Raw genomic sequence first — 15,228 nt, 5'->3', positions numbered from 1 at the left:
ACTGGCCCCAAACACAAACCACTGAAACATTTCCTCCTGAACTGACCCTGGCAGGCTTATTTTAGGCCTGTGAGCAGCTTCCCTTGCATAATAAGCAACTGCAGACCACTATGTGCAGGCAGCTCTCCCTGTGCACATATTATTCAGTGCAAAAATAAAAGTTCAGGCAGATTGTGCTTTTAGTCAGAACAGCAGCCAATATATGTAAATACACAGTGAGGCTTACTTTACAGTTACTTGTTTAGCTGCATTTTGTATTCTCCTCTCAGCTTTGTGTGAAGCTTGAAGGAGATAAAAGTAATAGTGACAGGAGATACAAAGAAACATGCATAGAATATCTGAGGATATGATCAAATGATTACACATGGCTGAGTTTGCATGGTGTATAACCCTTGCCAGTGACTGGATGCATGCTCCTTGCCCACTGTAATTGGAAAAGGAAATCTGTATCTGAGCTGCTGCCATGTCAAGTTAACACATCATGTCTGCAGTGAGGGGTCTATGTGTGCATGGCAGGGGCTCTTGGCAGGATAAATGTTGTGGCTCAGGTGAGCAACAGAAACTCGTTAGAACATGGTTCCTTAAATGCTTTCAATCGTGTGTCAAGATCCTAAGGATACATTTCTGTTTTGCCATGTATAGATGTGTTTTATTTCTGTCCAGAAATACCTTTTTACTACCACCATTATAATTAACCTTACTAATTGTCTACAGTGCCATAACAACTGGCAGCTCTAAACACCTCACAACGGTCACCAGACAACCTCTATTGTGGTCACCTGCTGATGATAATTACAGCCCTACAAAGACTCAGGAGTGCTGACCTTTGCATATTAACCTTCTTTCTACTGACTTCAGTGAGATAGTTCAAAGCATGTAAGGTTAAGTGTGTTTTAATCTGTACAAGGATAGATCCTAAGTACTCAGATGATGTAATGCACCAACAGGTCTTAACTGCAATGCTCAGAGGAAGAGAAGATAGGAAGGCATCTCTCTTCAGATGAAGTTACAGCTCCCTTAGCCAAAGAAATCCAGGTAACTAAGGCAAGTGAAGGTCAGCACTAGTTCTACACAGCCACAACAGCCAAGGAGCCCAGATCTCCCAAATATAGCCCCAAATATCAAGTGGTTTTCCTCCCCATTTCTCATTTTTCCCCTTCTCAGGAACTTAATGTAGGACAAGGTAGAAAGTGATTTTTCACTCAAAAAGGAAAGATTAAAAAAGAAAATGTGTTTAGGAAACGTAGTTTAATGGGAGATTTAGTTTTGTATGCTCCTTCATCAGATGAGTGCACTGTCAGTCATATGAAAGCAGGCACAAGTAGTGACAGTATCTTGGTTGTCCCCTTATTTTGGAGACTGTGTATATTTCCACGCTTTACAGGCATTTGAATTTCCCCTTGTATTAGGCACTCTGTAGCTTCAACTGCCTCTTTACATCTGCCAAGCACAAACAAAACAACTTTGAGCAGCGTTGCAAATCCTCGGGTTGTGACAGCAGAGAAGCACTGTCATGGGCCCCTGGGGATGGGGTAATTCTTTCTTGTGATGCAGAAAGGACTGGCCATGCACATCTGCACCAAACGACATTCAGCTCCTAGGGCAGAGCACGCTGCCTTTGTACCCATTCCCTTTTCCTCCGAGCCAGCAGAACTGGCTTGCAAGGCCAATCTAATCCATACACTGCCAGCTGGATCATTTCTAAGCAATGCCTTTCCAACACAATAAAAATACCCAAACCCACAGTTATGCTTCTCTGTCTTCTCCTTTCTATTTTTCCCCTGCTATTCAATCCTATTTTACTCTAAATTGAACTGGTAGCCCTTCTTGTAGCCGAAATCAAATCACATTGATTCCTACCCTTTCAAGTTTCACCTTAACTTTTGGGGAAACGTAACTCCCTTCACTGCTTGCTTTTCCAACCCTACCAGCCCTCATTCCTCCTGCCTTCAGTCATCGTGCTCTGGCTCCTGTTGCTCTTTTCTAGGTTCTCCCCGCTCATTACACCTGTCTGAAGAGTGGCACCCTGTAATGAACACAGCATTCCAGTTAAGACCCTTGCAGCATGAAGTGGAACGGAGCTTTATATATAATGATCCTCCTAACACTTCCCAGGGTGAACGAGTCACATTATTAACACAACAGCCTTCAAAGCAGTGTCCACCGTGAAGTCTGAACCCAGGGCAGAGCCAAACTTTCCCCAGTGTCACCTCTTAAATACAAGCTTTTGTTTCAGACTCCTCTCTTCACGTCAACAAAAGAGAAATCAAAGGCCTAATGGTTTTATGATTAAAATCAATACTAAAATGACTGCTTTCATGAAAACAGGTTTCCCCCCCCCTTTACACTGCTGTTAGAGAAAATTACCAACAAAGAACCCAAAAATTGCTAATCTCAGAAATGCCCAATAATTGTGGCTTTGGACACTTCTCTTGCTGAATACAGGGAAGGATATGGGTATACGAGCATGCACACCATATCTGCAACGACAAGAGAGCTGAGATCTGATTAGAGATATTTTTTCTGCTTCATGCTTTTAGTTTACAAACAACATGAAGTGAGAAGTGGAAGAAGCAGCTGGTTATTTAAGGCTGATTAAACTGCTGACTGTACAAACACTACAATTTGCACCCGGGATACTTTGTAATTGGAAATGAAAACTAGGCTGGCTGGAAGCAGCACCCAAGCCCAGGTATGATGATAAATTGCACATTTGTCTGAATTCATGAAACAGTTTCTGAAAGACAGACCTGCAGTCATCTGATGTTCCCCTGTAAATGTCTGCCTGCTCTTCAGAATTTGGCTGTGAAATACAGCTGCACGAGTCCAGATAAGTTCTGGGGTTTTAGACTGTAGATGCTGACTTACCAATATCATATTAAAATGGGGAAAATATACTGAAAGCAGTGAAGACAAACTGAATTTCTTTACTGGTCTGGTCAGAGATAGTTTATAGACTCTACATTTTATTTACTGACAAACTTCTTTTATCATTTTCTGACTTGGAGCTTCTACTCAGAACTCTGTTTTTTTTTATTACCAGCTTGCAGTAGAGCAGTGAATGCTCCTGTTTGATGCTTATTAATGCTCACCCCAGCGTTTTGTGTTAGAATAACTCCACTACGACCTAAACCCATCATCTGAATGACCAAGATCTAAATTTTCCAAGTGTTTTTAGTAAGTTATGCAAGGTCTATATTTACATTTGAATAGATTTAGGAAACAAACTGTGAAATTTGATGGCCTCTTAAGCAAGTGTTTTAGATTGCTTGCCGTGAATTGCTAAAGGAATGGATATGGAGCTTCTTTTTCCTGTTTGTGGCAGTTAACGTGACGCTAAAACTGTAAATACATGTCCCAGTTTTCTTTGCCTGATATTTAAAGCTTTTGTCTATTCCTGTCATCTACTCTTTAAAAAAAAACCACAAAAAATGAACAAAAAAGAGCAGAAAAGAAAATCCTGTTGCCTTTTACATATACAGAATGTTGAATTCCTAGTTTAGAGCATAAGAAAAGAAGATGATGAAAATAGTCCAGACTACAACACTAACAGAAAGCAGGATCCATCAGTCATTTACTGTTTGCTTTAATGAAACACAATCATCTGAGCTCTTAAGATATGGTATGTGATAACAGCTGAAAGAAAGGTGTCGATAAGGGCCTGGCAAACCTTATTGCTAAAGCTGATAAAGAGCTGGTTGTTCACGACATGAAGCAATGCTGGCCAAAAGCCCTTCCATGTGATGCAAGAAAGCTATGAGAAAAAAAGGAGAGATACACATAGGAAGGAATGGAGTTTCCATCTTCCTTTTCTCTCATCATCTATCTTCTCTTTACTGTATCCACATAACCTTCTGCCACGTTTATAGGGACAGGACAGGTTTCCTTACATTCTGCCATTTCCACTCTTCTCCTTCCCCCAAGAAGCAAGATTTTAATGTTTCAGAGCTTCTAAAAATTGCATCAGCTTTTACATTTTCCTTTATGAGTCCAGCAGCCTACTGTGCCATCAGCTGACTTCCATTTTAGCAGCAGGGAAATCTTATTTCCACTCCGTCCTATGCATTTTACAGGGCGTCACTGAACTTAAAGTACAGTGAATATTGTGGAAAATGAATGTGCAAGTACTGAGAATGAGCAAGACAGAAGATCACAAAGACTGCACCATCTGTGCTACTTTGTTGTATTGCACAGAGGGACAACTGTGAATGAAGTTCTGCGTAGAATGAAAGCCTGCTAATCCCAAATTGATAGCTTGTTCTTGGCACAGCCTTGTTTTCCAAAGAGGCAGGTTTGATCTCTGATTGACCTCATTTTCTTGATCTGGCCTTGGAATAGAGCTTTGACTTTTTAACAATGTGCCAAAATACAGAACTCTACGTTGCTGTGACTGAGCTGGGGCTGGGCTCAAAGTTTAATGTGCACAGCTTTATTTTGATCTGAAGCGTGAAGTTTTGGAATGACCTTTAATAACACTTCTGCCAAGGAGCCCTACTAGGAAACTGAATTACTGAGAAATCCACCCTTGCACACTGTGACAAACTAGACAGAGCTAGAAAATAATTGTCAGCTGCAGCTCGGAAGCTGTCAGGCAAAGTCAGCCTAGTGCTATTTACTTCTGCATTGCTCTATTGAAACGGCAGACAGGAACCTTAGCAGAAATCCTAGGTTTTATTGCTAGAACTTCTGCTGCCCTGCAGCAATCAGAGCAGTAAATTTTAACTGCTCCTTTTGATCTGTTTGCACCTTTGCGATTCCTGCTAGGCCACCTGAACAGCATTGCGACACACGCCTGTGGCCAGAACGCACATGCTGCAGGCCACAACCCTGCTGGCTTTACATCTACATTGTTCTAGGGGGACGCTGAACCACGACACCTCAGTCTTGGTCTATGATTCTGTAACAGTAATTTCCTGTAGAGTTTAATACTGAAAGTGGAAGTATTTTTTGCCCCTGACACTGTAATTATCTGGTCTAACTATGACTCAATCTGCCTAATCTTTCAGGAAAAAAAGGTTCATGCCATCTCCCAAACTTAGGCAGTCTGTGCAGGGCTGACTAAGTATCCCTTTGTACAAGCTGGAGCTCTCTGCTGCTATTAATTTAGCCTAACCTTTCCACTACATATTTGGGATTACTGGTAAGACTGTGGTTTCAGAGGAATGTTTATCCATATCGCCCCAGATTCACCAAGTACTTAGAAGGTGGGACTGCACTCAGTGAAGGAAAAATACCTCAGGGACTGGAATTTTATGGCAACTTTTCTTGTAAAGAAACTCCTATTTTTTTCCATTTGGAAAAGTACTTTTCTGCTCATGACTGACTTAGTGTTTTTATGATGTTTCAGTTTAAATCACTTCCACGTGGCTTCCTGCAACAAACTTCTTTTTGCACAGGATGTTTACTAGTGCATTAGGTGAAAGTGAAGCAAAAAGCCTAACACAACGCCTTGAAACAACACCCTCTAATAAACAACGTTTCCTCTTACATCCACACCAACAGAACAACTTGTGCTCATTCACCCACAAACCTCTCAGAGCACTGTTTGCCAGTGATAGCCCCAGAAGGTAAAGGTGCATCAATACATTCACCTGCAAAACCAAAATCCCCCAACTGAGTAATGCCAGACTGCTCATTCTGCACCCAGAGCAGGTTGCCAGACCACGTTCTTGGCTATTTTGTGCCACTGGGCTTTGACATCCACAGACAACTATACCTTATTTCAAGAAAAGGTCCTTGAGGACTATAAAAATGCAAATAGTTATGCCCAAAAATCTACCCTAAAAAGTGCTTTTTCAAGTTTCTGAAGAAGATGTCAGTTACACCAGTCATAACCTTTTAGGTTTTTACATTCTTCTTGTAAACACTCACTCAGGAGTGGTAAAGACAGTTTGTTACCGGAAAGCACCACCCTTCTGGGAACGTCAGCATGCTCTCTAAGGCCTCCTGCACCTCAGCTGGCTAGCAATGTCTTATCTCCATTTCAACAAGGAGTCAGGAGTTTATGATTTGCTCAAGGTCAGAGCTATGAGTCTCAGCTCTCCTTCTCACTATCACGCTACCAGATAAGCATTGAGAGCCGTAGAGATACAGTGCTCAGAATTACTGATATAAAAGTCCATTAAACAACAACATCTAGTGAAAAAGCAGCCAACAAATCAGTAATATACTGGCAGCAAACCCAGTACGTCTCATTTCTTGTATGTATTAGCTGGGGAACAAAGTAGACATGAATCAGTGGTTTATTTAGCAAAAGGCCACAAAACCAGGACTGACAAGTTGGACCTTTGTTTTCGTGTAGCTCGTAAGGCACACCACACGTGGTCCTTGGGAATCCTGCTTTCACATGGTGCTGCTGCAACCAGCATGCACTTATCTTTGTAGGTCTCACCACTGCTGAGCGTGTTGTAGCTTATGGCTGTTGCTACATTTTGCCACTGGTGCCTAGGGTTAATGTTTTTCAAGCTCTTCTTACCTTGACCGCGTAATTGTTGAGAGGATCTTTTGCGTAAGAAGCTGGGTAGTAAACCGCGTCGCCTGCCTCACAGCAGGGCTTGTCACTGGTCAGCCTGAAGTCCGACCAGCTGTCCACCCCGAAGCGCAGCTGATCTTTCTGTCCAGCCATGAACAAGTCTTCACATTTCAGTGCCAGCTTCTTGAGCGAATCGGCGTGGAGGCTTCGGATTTTGCCCACCACCTCTTCTCGGTTCTCGATTCCCCGATAAAGTGCTTGCCTCTGGGGCTTCTGGACACCTTTGCCCTGCTTAGTCTGTGAGACGCGGCGCCCCATGAGAGACTCCATGCTGTTGGAACACCTGTCCTTAATACTGATAGTGGTTAGGCTGGAAACACTGTTAGTTGCTGAGGTGGTTGTCCTTAGTTTTTCTGCAGGCCTGTCCAGGGAATCTCCTGACTCATTGTCTAGCACCTTGAGCTCCAGGCTGACTGAAGAGCAGGCGCTGCTTGCTTCCCAGTTGGTGTCAATATCATAGGTGGGGTTTGCCACAAGGCACAGGCTGTTCTCCAGAGCCTGCTTCTGGAGATCTCTGGGAGTTGGCTCTGTGTTGGCTCTCAGGATTGTTTTCTTTGGCAGTGGAGGTGGTGTTGGCTGCAAGTTGTTTATTGTCTCCTGGTCTACCAGTCCTCCAAAGGCAATGGCATCATCCAAAGCTCCCTTTGGTTGCCTCGGCTGTTTTGGAGGTATCATGGCTGCCCTGGACTGTCCTGTTTAACAAAAAGGTAATAGAAGATTAAAGTACTTGGTATCTGCTGCCTATGTTTGCACTCTGCAGAGACCTGTAAGGGAAACCAAACCAAGCAAAACCACCCCTGCTTACTAAGACACCCCTCACCCCCCAGCACTTAAAGAAAACCTGAAAACACATCTGAAAAGACAGGCAGTTAGATAGTTAGAAAGCAAACTGACCAAGTCAGTGTCCACTTTTCATCTGACCTTGGCCTATATATTACCATCACTTTCAGTGCTAGCAATGCTGGCAAAAAGTAGAAGCAAAACCTAAACACCATCAGTTTTGGCACACTGGGCAAATTCCAGTTTCAGGAATTATATCCAGCTTGCCATAATTCCTTCTGCAGTGAATAAACACTAATATTATCCCTTACTTCCTATTCTAATGTGCCAAGGCGGTGGGTGAGTGCTCCTGAGAGCCTTTGTCTGCTGCTTCTTTGGGAGGTGCATTTCTCTTGGGGGGGAAGTGATCTCTTTTTATGTATCCTCATAGTAGTCTGCAAAGCACTTGGGATCACCTGGATTTGAAATGTGCTGAAGGGGCTGAAAGCACTATTTCAGGATGGAAACCAGAAAACTTCAGTCAAATGAACACAAAGACTGTGCCTTAGATACTTTGGTGGTTACCTTGGAAAGCCAGGATGGCACTAGCAAATTCCTGAGATGAAAACAAGGCAGTGAAGCTGCTGACCAGCGTGCTGGCACTGCTGTCCATCAGAGCAGGATCACATTTTGAGATTACAGAAACAGAAGTATTGTTTAGTCTACAATTTACTTCCCTCTACTTTCCCTAGTATATTTCCCTTACTCACTTACCATGGGGGTATATCTCTGTATATTCACAGATAAACCGAGATTGAGCCACGAGATTCCAAACAGCAGGTCACGCACACAAAAGCATGGGATTTCCACTGACAGACTGGTTACAAAGGCTTGTGTGCTTCCAGGAAGATAAAACTTCCTGCCATGTGTTTTGGATGGCTCTTAGAGAGGACACTTATGTTTTATAACTGCTAGAGCCCTTGGAAATGAGGAATAAATAAAAAAGAATAACATGGGAGAGAACAAAGCCCATTAAGCAGACAATACAAATGACCCACTCACTGCTCTGCAGCAATTATACAGTTGTTACTCACAGCAAAATGAGGTTTTGCCAGTTTTAATAATCAACAGCTATTATCAGAGAAATTACAAGTTTTCAGCTACTCCTGTGAGGTTCATTGACTATCACACAGAGTAGGATGCCAGTTTTCCCAGTTGCAACACAGCAGACACGAAATGGATGCTCTGCATAAGGGCAGCTGAGCATCTTTCCTAACGAGGGGGCAGCAATCAGAAAGACAACTGCGACTGTTTGACTACACACAATGCCTGCTGGATCCTTGTAAAGAGAGGACGCAACCGGAGCGCTGAAGCAAACTCTGTGTGGGATCTGAGATTCAGATTTGAATTGCATGACTTTGGTTCACAATTAATAATAAATGGCTTTGCAGCTTAAGAAAGAAACAAAAAAAGATAGCTTCCACTAGACTTGGAGACATGCTTTACAGTTCTGATGAATGCTGTGGGATTGAAGATCTGCTTGGCTGAGATGCACGTAATCCTGGAAGGCTGGCTCAGAATGTTGAAAGGACTTCCTAATTTTAAAAGCTCAGAGAGGACTGTATTTTGATATGCATCCACAAACAGAAAGACCTCAGCTCTTGAATTCTTAACACTCTCTTTTCAATCATTCCAAGGAGATGACACCACAAATGAAAGCTATATCTTTATCTCAAGAAACTCTCAGAAGAGCCTCACTCACGGATTTTGTGATAAACCTGGATATTCCAATGCTTAAAACATTGAATTCTGAGCAGGAAATTCTATTAGCTTTGTATGTGTCTTATCATCAGGGAAGATTATATAGGACTACTCCCCTGGGCCACCGCTTTTTAGCTACCACAAAGTGAAAACATTCAAAGGCTAGAAATACTGGAGAATCCCTGCACATCTGTCAAATCACTGTGAAGGTTGCCTAAAAAAATTAACACTCAAGGGACCCTCTACTGCTCTTTTCTGATCTTGTTACTGCAGTGACTGTGCTCTACACTAGCAGTTCTTCCTCTCACCATCTGATATGTTGCAGCATATCACACTGGTGCCAGCTGAGCAGTACAGGAACTCTCATCAGGTTACCTTTGCACAAACATCAAGAATAGCATGATTTAGAGTTGAAAGCAGAACTGATGTCTGCATGCCAGACACACATCCAGATGCCACAGCCTTTTGCATAAACCTGAGACAAGATCATTTCTACTTGGTACCCAGTTTCCTTACGTATCCAGATGTGTTGTCTTCTGCAATTACAGAACCAAAGAATGATTTGGGTTGGAAGGGATCCCTAGAGATCTAGTACAACCCCCCTGCCAGAGCAGGTTTACTTTGTGTGGATTGCACAGGATGGTACTGAATGACTCCAGAGACAGAGACTCCATCACCTCTCTACATATATAAGTACATCATCAAATTTAGATGGAATTGCCTATGTCCAAGTTTGTGCCCTTAACCTCATCTCCTATCGCTGGCCTCATCCTCCTGACATCCACTCTTTAAGTATTCATAAGCATCGATAAGACCCTCCCTCAGGCTGGTCCTCCCCAGGCTAGAAGGCCTGAAGTCCCTCAGCCTTTCTTCACAGGACATATGTTCAGTCCCCTCAGCATCTTTGCAGTCCTTTCCTGTACAATTTCAAGCAGCTCCTTCTTCAAGTGGTGAGCCCAGACCAAGATGCACTACTCCAGGTGAGGCCTTACCAGGGCAGAGTAGAGGGGCAGAAGAACCTCTCTCGACTTGCTTGCCACGCTCTTCTTGATGCACTCCAGGATGCCACTGGCCGCCTTGGCCACAAGGGCACTTTGCTGGTTCATGGTCACCCTGTTATCCACCAGGACTTGCAGGTCTTTTCCTACAGAGCTGCTTCCCATCAGGTCAGGTCCCAGCTGACACATGGGGTTACACCTCCCCATGTGCAGGACTCTACGCTTGCCTCTGTTGCACGTTACTCTCTGCCCAGCTGTCAGGGACCGCTGCTGTTGTTCATAACCACACTGCAGCCACGCCAGCTTCGACAGTTCCAGGCCTGGCTGGGGCACAGTATGATGGGGCTTGAAGTTCAGACTGTAACGTGGCAGCCTTCCTGTTCCGGTTGCTGCTTCTGGGTTCCCAGTTTTTGGGTGTTAGTCTTTGTGCAGGGATGGCAGCTGGACAAGGAGGGATGGGGAAACAGTTTTCTGGCTTGGGCTTTTGGCTTGCTTGCTTCTGCTTGCTGCTGCTTTGTGCTACGATTTGTCTGCAAATAGGCTAAGGTAACTTTGCATTTTGTATGATGTTTATCTGATTTTGATCAATAAGCTCTATTCTTATCTCACTTTTTTGGGGGGGTCTCAATTCTGAGTTTTCTGTGTGCCCCTTTTCCCTCACTGCTGTGTTGGGGGAACACATAGGTTAACCTGCTGGTTTGGTTTGACCTGTTCTGTTCTGATTCAAACCATCACACCAACTCTCCAGCCAGTCCAGGTCACAGCACAGCCTGCTGCTATGTCAGCCACCCCTCCCACTTTTGTGTCACCCACAAACCTGCTGAGGGTACACTCTATCCCTTCATCCAGGTGGATGATGAATACATTCACGACTGCTCGCTGTTACAAAATCTGCGACCTCTGTACTTCTCCCCCTGCAACATTCTGTGTTAAAGATCTCTTGCCTGCTGTCTCATTCTTGCCCTCTTCCCCAGTGTGCTAAAATAGCCTAACTGCTGCTCTTTTGAGAAGGGCCCCTATTTCAGGAGGCAGTTTCCTCACGTACATTGTTTGTATGACTTGCTAAGCCAAGGACGGCACAGATGCTAGAGGGAAACAGCAAGAAAACCAATTAGAGCAAGATGCACATTTCAAGCAGGAACAGCAGAAGCCCTCTCCAAGAAAGGTAAGATTTATAACAGTGCTTCTTCTTGCTTCTCTTATTTCCCGTCTGCTTTAATGGGCCTGTCTTCCAGAAGCCATTCATCCCAAGAGCGCTGCCGCTGCAGCCACTGACTTCTGCATAGCTACTGGAACTGTGACATCAAATTCAAGTTTTCATAACCAGAAGTTGTCTCTGCAGATGACTGCTGCTGGTGGTGGCAGGACCCAGAGAACCACATGTACAAGTCATGATGTGGTTACTTTTTCAAGTATTCTCAGCTGAGAGGAATGAGTTTGTCAAACATGTCATGTTGCAGTATAGTTTCTCCTCACAGGAACACATTTTCCACACTGAAATCTATCCATCTGAATTAAGGCTTTGAAAAGCTTCCTATCTGGACTGGTTTTATACCTAGTACTTAACACTGCATGTTTCAGGAGAGGCTGAGGGAGCTGGGGTTGTTTAGCCTGGAGAAGAGGAGGCTCAGGGCTGACCTCATTGCTGTCTACAACTACCTGAAGGGAGGTTGTAGCCAGACAACCAGCAACAGAACAAGGGGACACAGTCTCAAGTTGTGGTGGGGGAGGTCTAGGCTGGATGTTAGGAGGAAGCTGTTGTCAGAGAGAGCAATTGGCATTGGAATGGGCTGCCCAGGGAGGTGGTGGAGTTGCTGTCCCTGGAGATGTTCATAAAAAGCCCAGATGAGGCACTTAGTGCCATGCTCTAGATGAGTGGATAGGGCTGGGTGCTAGGTTGGACTGGATGATCTTGGAGGTCTCTTCCAACCTGGTTGATTCTGTAATTCTATGTCCAGTGGGCCAGTCTTTCCAGTTCAGCTCTCCTCAAGCATGGACTGATACTGCATGTCTTACATGGTAAAAAATTCATTATCTAGCAAGAAAAAGGTTGTATGAAATTTTGTACCTGTCAAAGGCATGAGAATGTTCTTTGCATAAAAGCGCTGGCAGAACATTTGCTGCGGTCTTTTGCCTGTCACTTCTCTCTCCTCCTGCATGCTTAAACCCCGTCACTTCCTCACTTACTGCAGGCTCTCCAGCACTACAGTGCTCAGCCTGAGCTACGCTCTGGGGAGGCAAATGAAGAGGAACAGGCACAATACTAGGCTACCACTTACAGAGATATTTGAAGTGGCTTCCAGACTGTTCAAAGACAGAAAAAAATTAACTCTCTATAGACAGCAGCTTTCTAGAGAGCTGTAAGGAATCCTACAGTTCAATAACATCTTCCATTACAGAATCTTAGTGCACTATTTAAATATTAATACTGAAGTCTCCAGACACCATGCAGAGGACTGAAAAGTCTAAATCAGCCTGAAAAAAATAATTAAATGTAATTTTTCCAGGTAACTGATTTACCATCAGACTTTGCATTGCAACCTCTTTATGTTAGCTCATGAAAATATCAAATCTGACACATTGAGCTCAGGTTTAATTCAAATTCATACTCCACAAGCATGTTTTCCTTAGAGTAATGACATGCATAGTGATTGCTCTTGATAGTTCATCTACCATTCTTTTTTGCTTCGACCAGCTCAGCAGTACATATTGTCAAGGAATTTCAGAACTGCCAAGGAAAATGCTTCTTTAATTGGGAAGAAAAGCAGTGCTGAAATAGGCAAGCCAGGTGGCTGACATGCTGCATAACTCCATCCTTCCCTGGACAGAACTATTTCTGGGGTGCACGTTGTTCTACAATACATAACATATGTTAATCCAGTACACCAATGACAGCAGACTGTACTTTCTCCAAGGTAGTCTATCCTATATTCTTTTATATTCTTGAGCCTGGTTTCGTGATTATATGCCATTACCATCTCTCACCCAAGGAGAGAGTCTCTTGTGGGAAGCTGGGAATTAGACAACAGCTGATACCAGTACTCTGGTATTCACAGTAGTAGCTAGGCTATTACCATGGCCATTAACTCTCTTCTCAGTTAGTGACCATTATCCTGCTCCTTAATCCCTAATCCCCTAGTGCAGGGCTTTAGATGAGAGAACAATACCTAGAGGGCTAAAATGGCCAAAATGATTCTCACCTCTGCCATTCTCCAACCAAACAAAAATGCCACATTTTGCACTGCCAGAAACAGCAAAAATTAACAATCATGGATGTACAACATGGCTAGCCCACATGTGTGTAGAAGTATCTTGCAGGCACTGCAAAAGCAACCAGCATGCTTCACAGCCTCGGTTCCAACCAACTCAGTACACATCCAGCACTACGCTAGGACTCAGTAGACAGCTACAGAAACAGAAACACAACTGTTAATTCTGTACTGCACTCTGGTGTTTACACATTTATCCTTTGTTCAATAGATAGAAGTCCTACCAGGATGATAACATATGCAAAAGAAAGGACAGCTAACATTTGTTAGTGACATTCATGACACACCTCTGTGCCCTGAGCTGTGGTAGGACAGGCTGGAGGCACTAAATAAATAAGAACTGCAGATGCAGTCTGCCTTGGTGACTTGTCAGGTCTTGCTTCCTGTCCTCCATTACACCATGTTAAAGATATTACCTGTACTAATTATATATTACTCAAAATGCATCAGCCTGATACTGTAATCACTGTCTGACACTGAACTGTCAGTTTTAATCAACAATTACTTCATTACCTTATTTATAGCCTGGCTAAGGCATGTTGTCCTGGTCTAACTGACTGATGGCAGATTTTTTACAGTGACAACTGTAAAACCTAGAAACGTTGCCACCTTTTTTCCTTCCACTTTTCCTTTGGGTGTAAGGAGAAAAATAGCTGACAATAAAATAATCTTCATTTTTTTTTAACTATAGAAATACTATGCTAAGTAAATTGAGAGTATCTTAATCTACTTCCAGCTGTGCAAGTTCAATCAGGTCAATTTCCCCAACAGCTTCAGACATAGACTGAAAAACATAAATATTTGTAAAGTAAAGGATTTTAATTACCTAGTCCATTGTTCCTAATCATAACCTACAGGACTCACCTGAACTAACTTCTGACTGATGGCCACCTGATTTTGTTCTCTCTGGTGACTGTTGATACCAAAGGTGTTTGTGCCCCTTACCACAGTTATGCTCACCACATGAGCATCCACACAGAGAATCATAGGAGAGGCCTCTAAGATCATCTGAGTCCAACCATTGACTCAACACCACCATGGCCATTAAACCATGCCCCAAAGTGCTGTATCTACTTGTTTTTGAAAGGTCCAGGGATGGAGAGTCCACCACCTCCCCAGACAGCCTGTTCCAACACGTGACCAAGCCATGACATGCTGGACATGGAACAGATCCAGCTTCTTGAATTAGACACTCTGAAGTGCCTGGTACAATACTAGGCAACTTAGAATCAGTCAGGGTTGAAAGGGACCGCAAGGATCAGCCAGTTCCAACCTCACACTAGATCAGGCTGGCCAGAGCCTCATCCAGCTTAAACACCTCCAGGGATGAAGCTTCCACCACCTCCCTGGGCAACCCGTTCCAGGCTCTCACCATCCTCTTCAGAGCTTTGCTTTAGAGCCTGCACTTAAAAAAAATGTATTTCTTAAACTGTGCTCACCAGGACTTGACTATGGCCATGGCAGCTGCAGGGTTAAAAAAACTAACACCTATGCTGATACTGTACTTTCCTCCTGTTAATACACTCAGGAGCCTACTGGGCTGTTTTAGCCTATCATTGTGGTAGGACTTCAGGTTTGCTAAAAGTTCCAAGACTTGTATGCTGTGTCTGATTCCCAGAGGATAATCTTCTGTCTTGTGAGTCTTGCCTATTTGTATTTTACATGTGAGCTGCTCCCCAGTTTTGCATCTGCAGTTTGCTGCCTGACAAATACTTGCTGGTACCCTGCAGTTTTTGTGGGCAGGACTGTAAACTGACCCAGGGCCAAGTGCTTTGGGAGCAGGGTAAGGTCTGAGGACAGTACCTGATATAAAATACCACCTGACTGCAGGTGAAAATTTACCATTTCTTCTGTTCATAAAATTTCATGTGATCTGTCCCAGCTGAAGATTAGACCTTCTAAAGTAAGG

At 43.6% G+C, this 15,228-nt stretch overlaps 1 protein-coding gene and 1 long non-coding RNA gene across 3 annotated transcripts in view; one reads left to right on the top strand and one right to left on the bottom strand.

The window, feature by feature from the left end:
• Window positions 1-15,228, bottom strand: part of PEAK1 (pseudopodium enriched atypical kinase 1) — a 138,940-nt gene that overhangs the window by 7,404 nt on the left and 116,308 nt on the right. For both annotated transcript variants that reach the window (XM_064157312.1, XM_064157313.1), the window contains one exon: window positions 6,476-7,224. In XM_064157312.1, coding sequence (XP_064013382.1) covers window positions 6,476-7,224 — 749 coding nt within the window. The remainder of the gene's footprint in view (window positions 1-6,475; window positions 7,225-15,228) is intronic.
• Window positions 11,094-15,228, top strand: part of LOC135182833 (uncharacterized) — a 47,755-nt gene continuing 43,620 nt past the window's right edge. Inside the window, exon 1 of the long non-coding RNA XR_010305321.1 lies at window positions 11,094-11,215. This is a non-coding gene — a long non-coding RNA (uncharacterized LOC135182833). The remainder of the gene's footprint in view (window positions 11,216-15,228) is intronic.

This window comes from Pogoniulus pusillus, chromosome 17 (assembly GCF_015220805.1).
Source record: "Pogoniulus pusillus isolate bPogPus1 chromosome 17, bPogPus1.pri, whole genome shotgun sequence".
Lineage (NCBI taxonomy): Eukaryota > Metazoa > Chordata > Aves > Piciformes > Lybiidae > Pogoniulus > Pogoniulus pusillus.
The sequence above is the reverse complement of the archived record's forward strand: the minus strand, read 5'-3'. Positions and strand labels throughout refer to the sequence as shown.